General features: G+C 33.1%; 2 protein-coding genes and 1 long non-coding RNA gene across 11 annotated transcripts; all 3 read right to left on the bottom strand.

Annotated features, from left to right (window-relative positions):
• Positions 1–2,580: 2,580 nt before the first annotated feature.
• On the bottom strand, positions 2,581–9,435 carry LOC145034587 (uncharacterized). Of its 9 annotated transcripts, none has more exons than XR_013678130.1 (5): positions 9,294–9,435; positions 8,058–8,152; positions 7,217–7,288; positions 6,451–7,110; positions 2,581–4,105 (listed from the first exon to the last, which is right to left on the bottom strand). It is a non-coding gene; the product is annotated as an uncharacterized LOC145034587 (long non-coding RNA). The 9 variants fall into 9 exon arrangements; XR_013678129.1 differs by having other exon boundaries at positions 8,073–8,152; XR_013678123.1 differs by having other exon boundaries at positions 2,583–2,872; positions 2,970–4,105; positions 6,451–7,288; positions 8,073–8,152.
• Positions 9,436–13,787: 4,352 nt separating this feature from the next.
• Positions 13,788–14,847, bottom strand: MSP2 (microspore-specific promoter 2). Its single transcript, XM_078983031.1, has 4 exons — positions 14,674–14,847; positions 14,405–14,569; positions 14,159–14,332; positions 13,788–14,069 (listed from the first exon to the last, which is right to left on the bottom strand). Exons 1-4 carry the CDS (start codon positions 14,749–14,751, stop codon positions 13,938–13,940), a joined length of 549 nt encoding a protein of 182 aa, XP_078839157.1. The 5' UTR covers positions 14,752–14,847; the 3' UTR covers positions 13,788–13,937.
• A 221-nt stretch (positions 14,848–15,068) lies between these two features.
• On the bottom strand, positions 15,069–16,680 carry LOC145034585 (mitochondrial carnitine/acylcarnitine carrier-like protein). The gene is made up of 4 exons (XM_078983030.1): positions 16,506–16,680; positions 16,308–16,397; positions 15,751–16,142; positions 15,069–15,674 (listed from the first exon to the last, which is right to left on the bottom strand). Exons 3-4 carry the CDS (start codon positions 16,140–16,142, stop codon positions 15,161–15,163), a joined length of 906 nt encoding a protein of 301 aa, XP_078839156.1. The 5' UTR covers positions 16,308–16,397; positions 16,506–16,680; the 3' UTR covers positions 15,069–15,160.

Below are 16,680 nucleotides of genomic sequence, written 5' to 3'. Positions count from 1 at the left end.
TATGAAGTCAGGTTTAAATATTCTTGGTATGTACAGATCACCATCATGACCACTGCAACTTTCGTTTAGATTATGTGTCCTAAATAATCTTTTACTTTTGATGCTTTATTTTAGCTATAATTATTATGTTATTTTATAAACCTATATATACACATAAACCATATATATTCAAACAAATTTCTTCTGTAAAGGTTATAATTGTTGACTAATGTTGGTTATATATCATATTATTGTCTAGCAAGGAACGTGGGCATTACATTAGTCCTATATAAATTAAACATAATTTTTGGGCTAGGCCCGTTAATTATAAGGCGTGTGGTATTTATGGGAACTCACTAAGCTTTGTGTTTACTATTATAAGTTTAAATGTTCCAAGTACTTTTGGTAAAAAGGGGAAGAGCCCGACAAGATCGCACTACATCGACATTTATGTTTTGAGACGTTCCTTCTATAACATTATTAATCTGATTTTATTACTAAACATTTAGTATGATTAATATTAATAGATAAATGGAATGCTTTGATTGGGTTTAAAATTGAAAAAATTTACTCTATAATTTGGGATGTTACAAGTTGTTATCAGAACCGTGGTTTAAGAGATTCGGGCAAACATTAGGTGCATCTAAAATCAATCAGCTTCAGGGTGTATCTTGGTTTTCCAAGATTACTATGAGTTGAACAAGATCAAAGTGAAGAACCTTTATCCGCTTCCGAGGATAGATAATTTATTTAATCAACTTCAGGGTGTATATGGGTTTTCCAAGATTGATTTGAGGTCGAGTTACCACCAGATGAGAGTAAGGGATGAAGATATTCGAAAAACATTCTTCCAAACTCGTTATGGGAATTATAAGTTTGAGTTGATATCATTTAGGCTCACCAACACACCGATGACATTCATGGACCTCATGAACTGGGTGTGTAGGATGATGTTAGACCAATCAGTGATTATGTTTATCGATAACATATTGGTCTATTCTAAGAGCATGGAGCAGCACGAGGTGCACTTGCAGGAGGTTCTTAAGACTTTGAGGAGGGAGAGGCTTTATGATAAATTCTCCAAGTGTGAATTTTGGTTGTAGGGGGTTCAATTTTTGGGGAATCTTGTCAACCAGGATGGTATCTTAGTCGAACTAGTTGAGATTGAGGTTGTAATGTTGTGGAAGGTTCTGAAGTTTCTATATGAGATTCAAAGCTTCCTTGGTTTGGCTGGGTATAATGGGAGGTTTATCCTGTATTTCTCAAAGATAGTAGTACCTTTGACTAGGTTGACGAAGAATACAATTGCTTTTCATTGGGGACCTGAGTAGCAGGTGTTATTTGATTCCTTGAGATAGAAGTTGTGTGAGGCACAGGTTTTGACCCTTCCCAAAAGTGTTGAGGATCTCGTGGTCAATTATGATGTATCGATCACAGGTTTGGGAGTTTTACTCATGCAACGGGGACGAGTTATTATGTATGCTTCATGGCAGTTGAAGCCTCATGAAGCGAATAATCTGTTACATGATTTGGAGCTGGGGTAGTGGTATTTTCCCTCAAGATTTGGAGTCGCTATTTGTATAGGGTTCGGTGTACCATTGATGTATCAACCGAATCTGAATATGATATAGCAGAGGTGGCTCGATGTAGTAGAGGACTATGATTGTGGAATTTTTTTATCATCCCGGGAAGGCCAATATAGTGATCGATGATTTGAGTCATAAACCTACTAGTGCACCAATTTGAGGTGTGTGTTTTAGGTTGACACTATAACTACTTAATGATCTCTATCGGTTATGGATTTAAGTGGGTGAGGGACCAACGATGATATAAATTGAAAACAATGGGAACTATTTATAGGGTGTTTTAAACTAAGGTACTATATTCCTGATTTCGAGAAACCACAAAGACCATTTATGAGGTTTTATCTTTTATTTCTTCTTTTGTTTAACTAGTTTATGGAGATAAATACATGTTATGAAAATTAATTTTATATAGATATATTTGAACAGGACTACTTAATGATCTCTATACACAACTTGTGTATCAATAAAATTAACTATTATTTTTTATTTGATTACACTTTTAACTATTAACATTACTATTTTTTTTCGTTTTTGGCCATAATTCAAGTTCGGTCATAAATGATTATTTAAAAAGATTAATTGTTGTTTTAAGGTTACTTTATGTAATTTATATATTGATATTCGTATTAAGTAGTGATGTGGCCAATACTTCGCCTGGGTCGAAAGGGTTATTGTTTTTTTTTATGGTGCATTCGATTTGCACTGTATGAGGAAATCTTCTAGAAACCACAAAGTAAGTTGGTGATTATAAAGTTGTGAGTCATAAAAAATAAAGGAAGTCAAAAATCTTTTCGTTTGCCCTGCATCAATTCAGTTTTGATCTAAAGGTAGTCATTCGAAACATAAGTTTCGTATTATAGCATCCTACTTTCATTATTTTCTATTACAATATTATTTTCAGAAAGTAGGATGCTATTTTCAGAATATGTTTGTATGTTTAATATCAAATAAAACCTCAGGACTTTCCCTTATCCTTCTCCTCGCCTCCTACTATCAGATCCACCTTCTTGGTTGTTGCACCAAATAGATTAACATAACAAACCATATTTTTACTTACATACATCATATTAAAACCCATATGAATGGAACAAAATTAGAAAAAAATAATTTTGTACCATTTGAGTAACATCTCAAAAATCATAAAAATTTAAAAATTTCAAAAACAACTCATTTCAACCATAAAGTATTTACCAAACCATTGTTTCAAAAGTATAAACATAATTAGAGTGTTTCCCAAGATCCAATATCATAAAAATAGGAACATGTACACAATCACATCTTTGTTTTTCTGCGATCATCAGAAGTACCTGAAACAATAAACTAAAACTGTAAGCCTAAGCTTAGTGAGTTCCCCCAAAGTATATAATACATAACATAAACAATTCATCATGCTTGGTCCACAACCTCCCAGTTGGATTACCCTGGCCCACAACCTCCCAATTGGATTACCCTGGATATCACGTACTAGGTCCACAACCTCCCGGTTGGATTACCCTGGCCCACAACCTGCTGATTGGAATACCCTGGCCCATAACCTCCCGGTTATATTGCCTCGATCTGTTGACTGATAGCACAAAGCAATAGTCTCAACCCCAACATAACATGTCGAGATATAAAAAATAACAAACACACTATGTAGACAGATAATCTTACAAATAATAATCATAGGTAGTCCTATAGATCAACCGGTTTAAAGCCTATCAATAGTTATCATATAATCATACACATCTATTGCATACTCAACATATCATCAATCAGTATATAACATCATATCAAAGCAATGGGCTGGCCTTGGTGCCTTCGACCCACAAGTACAGTGAGGAAAACTCACATCTCAGTTTGAAAAATATTGTTGAATGAGACACAACTCCGAATATCAGCTCAAACGGTAACCTATTCATGAAATAATAACCCGTCTCAATTACCACACAAAATACCCTTATGTCAAACTTGGTCAAAACAGGTCAAAGTCAAAAATTCAAACTCGATCAACACAGCTGAGTACACCCAGTTTACTCAGCTTGTATGCTTAGCTTACATGAGTTGACCAAAAAACGTGATGGCTAACCACGAACGTCCAACGTTCACGAATAAGTCTTTTTCCTTTCCATTAAGAGCTTAATCTTTAAGCTTTTTTTTCCATCATCCAGACCTAACCATAAAATAATGTCCTTAACCATAAAGTTTCCAACTTTATGGTCTTGCATGGCCATTAAGTGCCCAAACACAAAAACCCTAACTACTTAACCCATTAAGATCTTGTAACTCATGCACGGAAGGAAACTAACAACCAAGGTTACATTTTTATGCTTCTAGATGCTCCAAAAAATCTTAAAGGACAGTTTACATGAATTTAAGTAATCCATACTCATAATACCAAGCTTATGGGACCAAAAGAACAACATTTCATAATAAATAAGATCTAAACAACTCTTAATCATGTTTAGAGCTTTTTACCTCCAAATGATGCCAAATGATGTTGCTATTTTGGATCTAAAGAGTTCCACTCCTCTAAGACCATCTTCTCTTCTTCCTCTGCCCTTCAAGATTACCAAAATACATGTAAAAGCTCAAGAATTTTCTAAAATGTATTAGGGTTTGCTTGGGGACGAAGTTGGGTTGAAGGCTGATGAAAGAAGGTAGGTTTGGCACTTAAGGATACTTAAATAGGATCCAAACCCTAAAATTAGGGTTTGTACTCTAGCAACTTATGCCCAATGTTCCTAGGAAATGCCAAGCGTATGTGCCCAGCTCCCATAATTTATGAAAATGCTATTTTGGTTCAATTTTGCAATTAATTCACATCAAATGTATAAAATAACATACATTCTCATACTTAGGGTTTAAAATGAAGTTACCTAAATGTCAAGTTGTTACAATTTTTATCAACGTGGTGTTAGGGTGCAAAGTCACGCTTGGATATATTTGTGCTTTACTCCTTTGTATGTGTGTAATGAGTTGTCTTTCCTTTATAAGGAAGTAAGTGGCACTCATTTATGTAATGATCATTTTGGATTGTTAGACTATAGAGAAAGTTTTTAGAAGACCCATTTGTATGTTCTTTCTAGATCTGATGAGAGCTTAACAATATTTATTTACTCCATGTATTCATAGTTGACATGATGATTCACTAGATCTTTTCTAATTCCGCACATGCCATCATAATCAACACCACTACACACGGGCAACAAGAAAACAATGTATTGAAAGTAGCAGTTAAATGCACAAAACAAAAATGTACTTTCATATATTTGTTTACTGTGCACCATGCCTCCATGTCGTCCTATTACAACATTGTACTTTAAAAAATCTATCCAATTGTAACAATGTGATACAAATGTGAAAGCATTCTTCATTGTTATAATTGGGTACATTTTTCAAAGCATAATATCTTAGTATGAAAAAAAAGGTATTAAACAAAAAACTGTTGATGCTTGATTCAGGTATGATGGCAGAGTATTATTTCACGACATAAGTTATGTTGAAGAAGTAGTAAAAAAAAAGACAGACAAAAATGATGGCTTAAATGCACCAATTATACCTTCCGGGATTAAAGTGCTCTGCACCAAGGTCTTCATCCCAAAGCAAATAAATAATCATAAATAGACACCACAGTTGTTTTGCGATTTTTTTTTTTTTTTTTTTTTTGCAAATACTGTCTGAATATGAAAAAAAATCTTTAATTTTTTTAAAAAGAAAATAAAAATCAGTAATATATACGCCACTAGTATATTTCAACATACTTTTAGATACATCAAAGCAATCCATTTACCTAATGTGGCTTCAGACATACACTTCCAGTTATATAAGAAGCCATAAAATCAGGGACAAATTTGTAATTTACTCAGCAATGTGATGCCTATTGTAGGAATGTAGAATGTTGTGACCCAATAGCACACGAATGTATAGGTACCATTGACCTCTGAGCATAAAAAAATTGAACTCATAATGGTAACATATATAAAAAAAAATATAAAATATTTTTCTTAGAATAAATGGAAAAATAAATGTTTTCTATAAAAAGAAAGAAAGAAACTTAAGAGAAATATTGTCCAGGACTGTTTTCTAATCCATGTAAACACAAAACCTGTCATTATTTATCAATAATTAAGAGGTAGTTTTTATTATCTTCAAATTAGTTTTCATATGGGTCGTAGTAGTTTTATATTTTTGTTATTGTTTCTTGCAAGAAAAAATGGATCAAAGTGTAGTATGTGTAAAAACTGTTGTGAAAAGATTGTGTTTCGTTGAGATATGAGTACCGAATGAGCTCCAGAATAATGGATTGGTGGCGAATAGCACCATTAACAAGCTTACATAATCTGTGATTAAACTATAGATTAAATGAAAATATGAAATTTGTTCAAAAGAGGAGCTACAACATACCAACTCCAACAGAGGCTCAATTCAGTCACACTTAGATAAGCATAGTTGCAAAAGTTGCCAAACATAACATCTTGCTCTCATTAAAGTGGCATACAACTCAAAACACTATAAGGATACTTTTATAATAAAAGAATGGAATTTGAAAAAGGAACAATGGCAATAATGGAAATTGAGCATGCAACATAATAAAATAGTATGACCTTGACAATTGTCCATGAACTTTGTAACTTATCTCAAAAGAAAACCACATAATATGGAAACACTTTTTTGTCACCTTTCTATTGATAATCAAAGCCAGATCCTATCTACTTCAGAAAAATACTCCTAAACACATAGAAATACAACTTGATCCATAAAATTTAAAAAAAAAACACACACACACAATAAGCTAGAACACAAATCATATATTTAAGAAAAAATTCAATTTCATTCCAAATTTAACACTAGAATCCAAACAATAATAAAAAAAAGAAGCAAAGTCAAAAGTCAAAAGCAATACCATATCTAAAAGACCATTCTTGTAGGGTTTGTAGAAAGTCCAAAACATACCATGTTCCTTAACCATGCATGACCATACTTTGTAGTCCTGAATGATGTCCTGGATAATTTGGTTTCAAAAATGGAAATTAAAAATCAAGATTGTAAAAGAAAATGGTAGTGTGCGATAAGTACATTTTCTTACCTTAAAAGCCTACTAGACAACGCATAACCATCAGCACATTGAATACTTGTTATTGTTTGAAGATGTGCAAATCAGAAAATTAATCACACTCACACACATGGATACAAAAACACATGGATGAACACAATAATAGACATTCAACAAAAGCATGAATATAGACAAAATCATAACAGAATTTACTTGAAAACAAATATGGGTTTTCTTTCTTTTGCAAAATCTGAGTTTTTGAATGTATCCACAATGGTAGAGATCAATGAATAAGATATGATGAAGCTTTAAGTTGTAAAAAAAGCCCTAATTTCAGAAAGAAATACATAAATCATAACATACAATCATGAAAGGAATGCATAGAAAAAAGAAGAGGAACGACTTGAAATGCTTTTTACCTAATGAGTTGAAAAAGGAGAGAAGTAGAAAAGAGAAAGATGAATAGTGCACTACCCATAAATTATTTTGTATTGCCATCTACTCCCCACACTGATAACGAATGAAAGACAACGTATCAAAATTCAAAATAAATTTTCTATCGTTTTAAGTTGAAAGCATGTAATTAGAGTGCTGAAAGATGAGTAAAAAAACTTACCTGAAATCAACCAGTCAATTTTATTATATTTAGTCTTCCATCAAAGAAATCAATCTCTATAATCTGAATAACCTAAACCACCAATACAAACTAACATGTCAAGTCATGATTTCAAATTTAAACCTTCATTAGAACATATTTTATTCTTATTAATAATTACTTGAATTAAACTGGATGTTTATAAGATATGTATAACAAGGTGTCCATTTATAAGATATTAATAATTACTTGAATTAAACTAGATGTTTATAAGATGTGTATAGATAATATGGAGAACGAAAATTGCAAGCCAAGGGGTCCATTTATAGTTTAGGTGACATACAGGAAAAACACGATTTGAATTGATTAAATAATGGATTTAATCTTAATTCAAATCCTTTCTTTTTATGCAATCAAGAGGCTTCCATAACTCCTAGGAAACCATCCAAAACTGTACATACCATGGAGGGTTCCAAAATTGTTTCTTTTGTTCAACTATTGAACAATTAATATTCGCCCTTGCACCTTCCGTTAATTTCAATTAATCTTGAATTAATTCCAGATTAATTCTGATTAACAATGAATCAATTTATGAATCATATAAATTAACAAAACAATTATTTACCAATTGATCTCAAATTAATTTATTAATCAGATAATAAACCAACAAATCAACTATCAATTTCCAGTTAATATATTAATCACATAATATATTAACAAATCATTTTCCCATAATTTCCAATTAGTTTATCAATCATATAATAATCTAATAAATTGTTGATCTCTGTCTAATATCATTTCTAGCTATTTATGATCATGAGGGAACCTGAAAAGGACTTTGTTTTTAACTACAAAAGTATACCAATGTAATTATGACCTTGGAAACCTTAATCCAACATAAGGGATGTTCGCTTCACATCTTGAATTCCGGGTATGCGGCTTCCTTCTCTTGATTTCCTACAAATACATGTGATTTTCAAAACGTCAATATAATATTGATGAGTTCATAGGTTTAAATATAATATCTTGAAAATACATTTATAGATAACTTTATCTAGTTGTGTAAGTATTTTGATTTATAATATTAGGATACCTTTAACTCATAAGTAGTATTATTCTATTTATGGGTACTGTAGCTTTCATACTTTATCTGTTGTTCGTTGTATAATTAGTATGATAGGCGTTCCCCTGTCATATATATATATATATATATATATATATATATATATATATATATATATATATATATATATATATATATATATATATATATATATAATATGATGTTTAAGGCTTTCCCTTTTATCTAACATTTGTATATACTATTACCACCTTAGGGCACTCCCCTTACATGTAGTTTGATTATTTTAAGGTTAGCGGAATAATGCCATAGTGAGTTCCTATAATCGAGTTCTTGACAATGTTTGTGCCCCCAACACACAATGTTTCATCGGACGTCGTAACAGTTTAGAAAGTTATCACTTAAGATTTAACTATGCTATAGGTCGGAGTTTAGCTAAAGTTTAATTAGCCAAATGATGAATAGTTCTCTCATTTAACACCTGTTTTCTTTAGTTTGATTTGTTTAGCCTTATAGTATACCTTGTTTTCCATTACTTAGCTTATTTAATTCTATTTAATTATATAATTATATTTTCTAATTACTTTTAAAAATATATTCGGGCAGAGTGACGTTTAGGTAGAATGGTATCTGGGAGATTTCGCCAAAGAAACGGCTAGACATAATATTATCCATAACATTTAGGCAGAGTAACAACGAGACATAATATTATCCTTAGGATTTATGTAGAAAAACGACAAGACATAATATTATTTATAACATTTGGGCAGAATAACTACTGGGTATAATATTATCATAAAATTTTGGGTAGCATAACAAACAGACATAATACTATCCATAACATTTGGGCAGAGTAACTAATGGTTATAATATTATCCTAAAATTTTGAACATGTCATCAATAAATATTGATATAATAATTAAAAAATCAATAACTTAGTAAAATAACATGGTCCCCCTCCCCAACCCCACCCACCGGAAAACTTTGAAAAACGTAAAAGTGGGATCATGAACTCACCTTTGTAGCGTGCTTTAATCGATATGTTTTTCTTGCTGAAAAGCGGTCAAATGCTTGGGATTACTTTAGGCTCGGGGGTAAAAGATTAAAAAACAAATTAAAAGAAATTCCTTTAAAGAAACGAATGAAGGCTGCTGAGAGAGATGCTTCATTTTTATGCAAAATCAACAGAGCTTTATGCTCTATTTATAGGGGCTCTGAAAAGGAGGGCGTGTTGGGCCTTCGAGTGCTAGCTCCAGAAATGCATTGCTACGTGTTTGATTATTGGTGGACCACATAGGCGCACCGCGCTACCGACCAAACGCTCTGCATGTGGTAGGTATGAATTTCAAACTTCTAAAAATCGCATCTCTCTAATACGAGCTTCATTTTATATATATTTTTTATATCCACGTGTAACTGTCGACAAATACTACAACTTTTATTTAGATTGAATTGGCTAATTCAAACTTTATTTTTAGCCCAAACTTTTATAAGGGGTGTACCTAAATGATTTTGCAAGAATCATATCTTTCTCGCACGGACTCCATTTTTGACATTTTTCATATCATCGGTTTTGTAACGAGGAGTACTTCGATTCTCTTTTACGTAGTTTTGGCTAAAACTCAACCGATTTTCCTTTACTTTTTACGATGCGTATCCTTGTGCACGGTTGATTTTACAACTTAGAAAAGACTAAAAGTCATAAATTTTCCATACAAGTCACATTTTTACGAATTTTATATTTTCGAGATCGGGACGACGTGTATTTTCGGAATATGTTATTATTTATAAAAAATAACACAACTTTTTGCACAATTATTTTTTTAGTTTTTGTACGATTTGAATGTTTTTCCTTATATATTGGAACACATAATCCTTTATTTTTAACATAGATTGATAAATATTAAATATTAAGTCTATTATATTTGACGTTCGTTAATTTTAGTGTTTAGCTATCGGCGACAATTTTTTTTCATTCTTATTTATATTTATTTATTTATTTTTGTGATTGTCACGTCTTCAAGCTTCATCAATACACTCAAATAAGCACCAAAAGTGGATGAAAGGAGAGAAGGTGAGCTCAAATCCCATAAAGGGAGGCTAGGGTTGATCTAGGTTTGATGGAGGGTGAGAGTGATCAAACCCTAGGGGTTAATGCACCTTATATAGTCCCTAATACCATAAAATGTTGTTCAACTCACGGACATGGGCAATCCACACCCTCTAAATAGAAGTCCTGGTGCCCTCTTAACAATTTCCCATATTTTTAGTTTTCAAATTTTTGCGATTAATTCCTTCAAACTTCGATCTTCGCTTCTAGATTTCCTTGGACTTTTAAACAACTAATCTTAGTATGGGAGAGGCATAATCGGGAATTAGGAGATACAATTAAAAAAACCCAAAACGTGAAACCTCAAATAAATAATTTGGTAAGTGCATCTGCCAAAATGCCCAAATCATGAATCAAGTGTTACAAAAATTAGTCATGTTTATTTCTTACTGTAAACTGAAACGTACTTTTCCTAGTTTTCCCCTTATATAACTTTTCATTGTGCACATGTTAAAGGTCATTTAAATGACTCTTCATCCTATGGAGACTTGAATGTCGACTTCCAAATCCCCTAACTATTTTTAATGAGATTCATAGGGTATGTTGTTGTATATGTATTCTCTTATATAGCGTTTGATATGTGAGACTGGTTTGAACGGTACTTGAGAGGACTTATCATTTGGAAAATTTAGAATGGGACAGAACATGATGCAATATTATATATATATATATATATATATATATATATATATATATATATATATATATATACACCTAAAATCTTTATGCATATTCCTTAACCTTAATCGCATCATACAACAAACATGTGTGATACTTGTACATCTTCATCCCATTTAGGGGTTGTTTGGCAAGATCTGAATTTTTAAGATCTTAATTTTAAGATGCTGTTTGTTTGGAACTTCTGGATTTTTGTGTTGAATAACAAAAATGACCATTTTAACCTTCTCTATTATTTTTTTCCAATTACAACATTGTACTTCCAACCTTACCACTTTAAAACTATAAGTATTAATTCCACCAAAATAGCATCAAAAATCATATAAACAACATCAAAATTCATTAAAACAACATCAAAATTCATTAAAACAACATCAATATTAACCAAAACAACATCAAAATTAATAAATATGTTCAATTTAATCATTACGTGAGTTCTTTGTCCACATCACCCTCTCTTTTTTTACAAGCCCACGAGGTTTCAATGTGAAATCAAAAAAAACCTCTCCATCTACAATCTTTTCAACCTCCTCTGATTATGAGCTCTAGCAATACACCCCCATAATTATACACATCAAACTCCATTCTTTTCAAGCTTGTAAACGTATATTTTGCAACATAAATCAATAACCAAATTAAATGAATATAAACAAGATTACAAACAGAAATAAATCTATACAATAAATCTTCACCTGGAGCAATGTATCATAATATCCCAAGTAAAGTGGTTGGTGGTGAAGCAATAGTGTGATGTAATGTTTATACAATCGTGGTGATCAGCTTGTAATAGTTTGTGATGTTCTTCAAACTAATTGGGTAGAGTTGGGAAACCATGGTTATGGAGAAATCAATTTCAATTCAGAAAACCAATCTCAGAAAAGTCAATAACAGAAAATAAAAAATCGAGGACTGACGAGGTTGTGAATCGATTTCAATTATGCGAATCGCTTTTCAAGGGAAAAGAACATTTGATCTATTTACAGAGAATCTATTTCAGGGGAAAAAAACTTACCTACAACATGAGGCCATCGTCGTTGGCGATGCTAGCGGAGGCTGTCGAAGGTGGTGAATGTTGTCAAAGAAGGGGCAATGTTGTTGGAGCTTAGCGTCGGAAGTCGTGAGGGGAGTTGATTTAGGGAGGTCAGCAACCGGAGGAGGTAGAAGGAGCGATTGGCGCTCAAGATGGTCGGAGAAGGGAGGAGTTGGTAGAGGCGTTCTGAAAGTGGGTGTATGGTTTTGGAATCCGTAAGAGGGTAAAAGAGGGAAGGACGCGTTCTTTTTCTTTTCAGATACAAGCCCAAGTCTGAAAGTTTAAGAGGCTTTTACAAAATTAAGAGGCTTTTATTCCTATGCTATCAAACACTCTTAATCTGAAAAATTAAGAGGTTGCCTCTTAATCACTTATACATTCATCTATGAAAGAAGTGGTCAACCACAAATCAACATTTTGCGGTTCTACCAAAGTGTCTAAGGGCGTGTTTGATAAAACTAATTGAAAGTTGGTATGTGGCAGTTGTGGCTTTTATTTGTATATGATTGTTCGACGAAAATAGTCGGAAGCTTTTAAAACATGTAAAATACATAAAAATGTGTATCTAAAATACATCATTATTTTTAAGTAAGGGTAATTAAGTCAATTTATAAAATTACAAAACAGTTTTTGTTAAAGCTACTTGAAGTAGTTGTTTGTTTTAGCTAAAAGCTAAAAGTTCCTACTGTCGCACAAAGCTTTTTTTTCAATTTTTTTGTTAAATTAAAAGTTAGATGCTTTTAAAAGTTGTCTTTCGAACACACCCTAAAGCTCCTTAAGGTATCTCTAATTTTAGGATCAACTTACAAACTCAAAAACTCGATAAGGCTCTACATATCAAAGATAAGTTAGAACAAAATTCTTTACAAACCCCTCACGTTTTTACTCATTTTAATTAAAGTTCCTATGGTCATCGGGAATGATATTCCATATAAAATCATAACAAGATTCAGAAAAAGTCGGTTTTGATTCATGTGGCATTGTTTGACATACAAAGGTATGGGAAGAATAAGATGAGATTAAGGATTTTGGTTTTGAGTCTATCGGGTTAAGGTTTGTACAACCTTATTAAGCATCATTAATGTTGAATATTCAATAGTTATTCAAAAAGAATTTGTGGTATTGGTTATGTTTTATTAATTTTATAAGTGTGATATTTGTTGACAAAGGTATAGGATGAATAAGATGGGGTTGAGGACTTTAGTTTTGATTCTATCGGGTTAAGGTTTGTACAACCTTATTAAGCATCATTAATGTTGAATATTCAGTAGTTATTCAAAAAGAATTGTCATATTGGTTATGTTTTATTAATTTTAAGTGTGCTATTTGTTGCAAATGATAGGAAATGGTATCCATGGAGGAAGATCTGATGTCATCAACCTAAGAAAAAGTGTGTTATGAACGAGACGAGACGATACGAGAGGGCAATGGCAGGGAAGATTTTTGGATGACATTAAAATTTAAGAAAATAGTCGTATTTGACACACTCAACATCCGATATTGTTCTGTATATACCAAACCCTATCTAAAAGAGGCTTATTTTATTCGGTTATGTCAAGTCTCACTTGCTAAACGCTATTAAATACTTAAACCTTAGATTATAGTATCATATGGCATCATATTTGTCAACTTGATTGAAATTAGATTGCTCCACTTCTACCCCATCCAAACTAACCCTTCTCTTTAGCCTTAAAAAATGGTATCGTATCAATTTATTAAATAAGTTTCAACACCATTAACTAGTCCATTAACTTTCTTTTAATGATTCCTTATGTAGAAAAGGCAAACAATAAAACACTAAAGGTGCAAAAAAAAAAATCAAAAGACTAGAATAAAACAAGCACTAGCAACCTAATATCTTTAGGTGTGGCCAACTGTGAGCTTTTTTCTTCCCATTCTTGAATGTCTTACAATTCTCCACATTACTCTTTCCATTCCTCCGTTTTTGCTTCGGATTCAGTGTTTCAGATCTCTTCTGTTCATACATACAAAAAACATATATATTGAAATTCCACTTCAAGCCCTTTTGCTTCATCAAATTACACAATAAGTCCTTCAACATACCTGTAATTCACCACCAGTGCTTATGGGTAAAACATCAGAAGCTACACGCTTGCATTTTGGCTTAGGATTGTTGAAAACCGGGTATGAAGAAATCGGTAATTCCCGTGTCCCTGGAATTGCTGATGCTGTTGTCGATGTGCGTGATGTTCTTCGTGTTTCAATCTCTAAAGAAAGCTGAAATAATCCCCAAAAGAGAAGATAAATTTTCACTTTTGTTTATGATCAGAAAAAAGAAAATAATATTACCTGAATAAGACGATCTTCAAGAGACTCAATCCTATCTAGCAAATAGCTTTTGTTGTTGACATCCGCAATCGTTTCATTCAATGGAACACATTCACTGTTCTTTTTCCCAAATTTAAAAATATATCGCCATCTTGATAAATTAGGATGTTTTCTGATATGCTTCATCTACACATATGTAACAAAAAGAATTTCATTAAACTCTCGAATTTAAAAAACAAAAAAAAAAAAAAATAGAATTTTGATTTGAGAAATGTGGAAATCAAGCTCACGAAAGAATCCATGCGATCCGGTTTTGAAAGAAGAGGTAGTGCGGAGTGAGACTGCAACTGATCGTCCATTTTCACCATTTTTTTTTTTACAGTCTCGTAGAACTGTTAATACACATGCATGTGTATCTATTTATAAACTTTAAAAGTAACTCTTTCCCTTTTTTATCTGTTGACTCAACAAAATGCATGGAGTTTTTTATGGCAAAGTTTATTACTCAGTCAAAAGAATTAATCAAAGGTTTATGTGAATTTATTTAGGCACATGCCTTGTTTTAGGGATGTAAAATAAAAGATAAAAACGTAAAAAGGTAAATCATGTTAAGGATGTTGTAATACGCGGTGTACAAGTTTTAATGCACAAGGTACAAGTTATCATAAAACATGATAACACTGGATTTCAAGAAAAAAACCCATGAAGCATAAAAGAAAATTAATAAATAATTTGGTACAATAAATGTTAAAAATCATAGGTTTTAATTTTAAGTTTTTAACCCAAACTGGATCTTGTGACTTCATAGGCTAGAAAGCAAGCAGCATTAGCAGGGACACTTCGTGCCATTGCAGGTCCAAAACCTTTATACAAACCGCTAACTCCTTCAGATTTAAGAATCTTTTTGAAAGCATCAATGGCTCCAGAATATTTAGGGTTCTTATAATCATCGATCTGGATCACACTCTTGACGACATCAGCAGGGTAAACGGAAATCCAAAACGCACCTCCGGCTAACCCTCCGGCCATCATCAGGGAGCCTCTGCCTAAGCCGGAAGTATCAGTCCCACCGGCGAGATATTGTTTTAGAGCTTCATAGATACCAAACATGGTGGCGTTTCCAGGGACCTCACGAGCAAATGTGGGAAACATTCCTTTGTATAAACCTCTTACCCCTCCTTCAGACCTTAACACTTGCTTAGCCACGTCCATTGGACCACTGTACTTCAACGCCGCCGTCGCGGCTGCACCGCCTTCTGCCACCGACGCACCTGCACCTTGTGCCTGTAATCTAAATTCAAGAAACAGGTTGCGTCATAAACTAACATGAAATTTGTAGAGCTTAATTTACTTCATCGTAAACAGACCTGCATTTAATTAACTCGGTTGGGGTTGCCAAGAAGGAGACGGCAAAACCAGCACCGGCTCCGGCGATGGTCTGTTGTTTCACAGTCAATGATGCACCGGGTTCGGACCTTAAAATGGCCTCCATTTTTCCCCTAACTGAGAACAACACCGCATTGAAGACTGCCACCGTGGCAAGTGGGGCTCCCATACCTTTGTATAGACCTCCTGCACCTTCAGCTGCCAAGGTTTTTTTAACAGCATCAATGGCGCCGGAGTATTGGGGGAGTTGACCCGGTGGTGGAGTCGGTTGACTTTGGAGCTTCACCTTGATGGTATCAAAAGGGTGTCCGACCACCAACTGGGCTACACCTCCTACCGTTCCGGCGGCTAAGTCCTTTGCAACGTCACCCATCTGTAAATTTATCGAATTGGGTAACCAATTTTTGTTCATACAACTTCAAGATTTAAACTTTACCTTTTCGGAATGTCATCAATTTAACACCAAATTGAGATATTTAATGCAACAAAAAGAGAATAACGTCACTGTTCATGCTTCTATCAACCCTAAAAATCATACCTTTACAGATTATTTGATAAACCCGATGGAGATTGATCGAAGAAAGTTGAAATTGAGCAAATCTTGCTCCTATAGCTCAAACGATTCTACCTGAAAGTCATAACGAAAAACAATGTTGATGGGCATTCAAAGACAGTGCCCATTCTCGATTCAATCGACACAAGAAAGAGTGAAAAACGTAAAAAGAATGGAAAATACCAAACGGATGTAAGTTATTGGTGAATTCCCATTAGCTTTTGAGGCATGAATCTTGAAAAGTGGAATCTTTTTTGACGAATATGGAGAGATGATTGTAATAGAAACAGAGGTTTGTGGGGAATTGAAATCTTAAAGATTTGAGAACCACAAAGAGGGATATGGACAAGATAGGATT

The sequence above is a fragment of the Lactuca saligna genome, chromosome 3, assembly GCF_052625555.1.
Source record: "Lactuca saligna cultivar CGN05327 chromosome 3, ASM5262555v1, whole genome shotgun sequence".
NCBI lineage: Eukaryota > Viridiplantae > Streptophyta > Magnoliopsida > Asterales > Asteraceae > Lactuca > Lactuca saligna.
Note: the sequence above shows the minus strand (reverse complement) of the source record. Positions and strands in the feature narration are given on the sequence as shown.

Excerpts from the sequence above, each read along its gene's own strand:
- MSP2 (XM_078983031.1), bottom strand. The coding sequence starts at position 14,751 with ATGGTGAAAATGGACGATCAGTTGCAGTCTCACTCCGCACTACCTCTT. Across the intron at positions 14,333-14,404 it reads TTGAAGATCGTCTTATTCAG|CTTTCTTTAGAGATTGAAAC; the intron begins GTAATATTATTT and ends GGATTATTTCAG. Across the intron at positions 14,070-14,158 it reads GCACTGGTGGTGAATTACAG|AAGAGATCTGAAACACTGAA; the intron begins GTATGTTGAAGG and ends ATGTATGAACAG.
- LOC145034585 (XM_078983030.1), bottom strand. The coding sequence starts at position 16,142 with ATGGGTGACGTTGCAAAGGACTTAGCCGCCGGAACGGTAGGAGGTGTA. Across the intron at positions 15,675-15,750 it reads ACCGAGTTAATTAAATGCAG|ATTACAGGCACAAGGTGCAG; the intron begins GTCTGTTTACGA and ends TCTTGAATTTAG.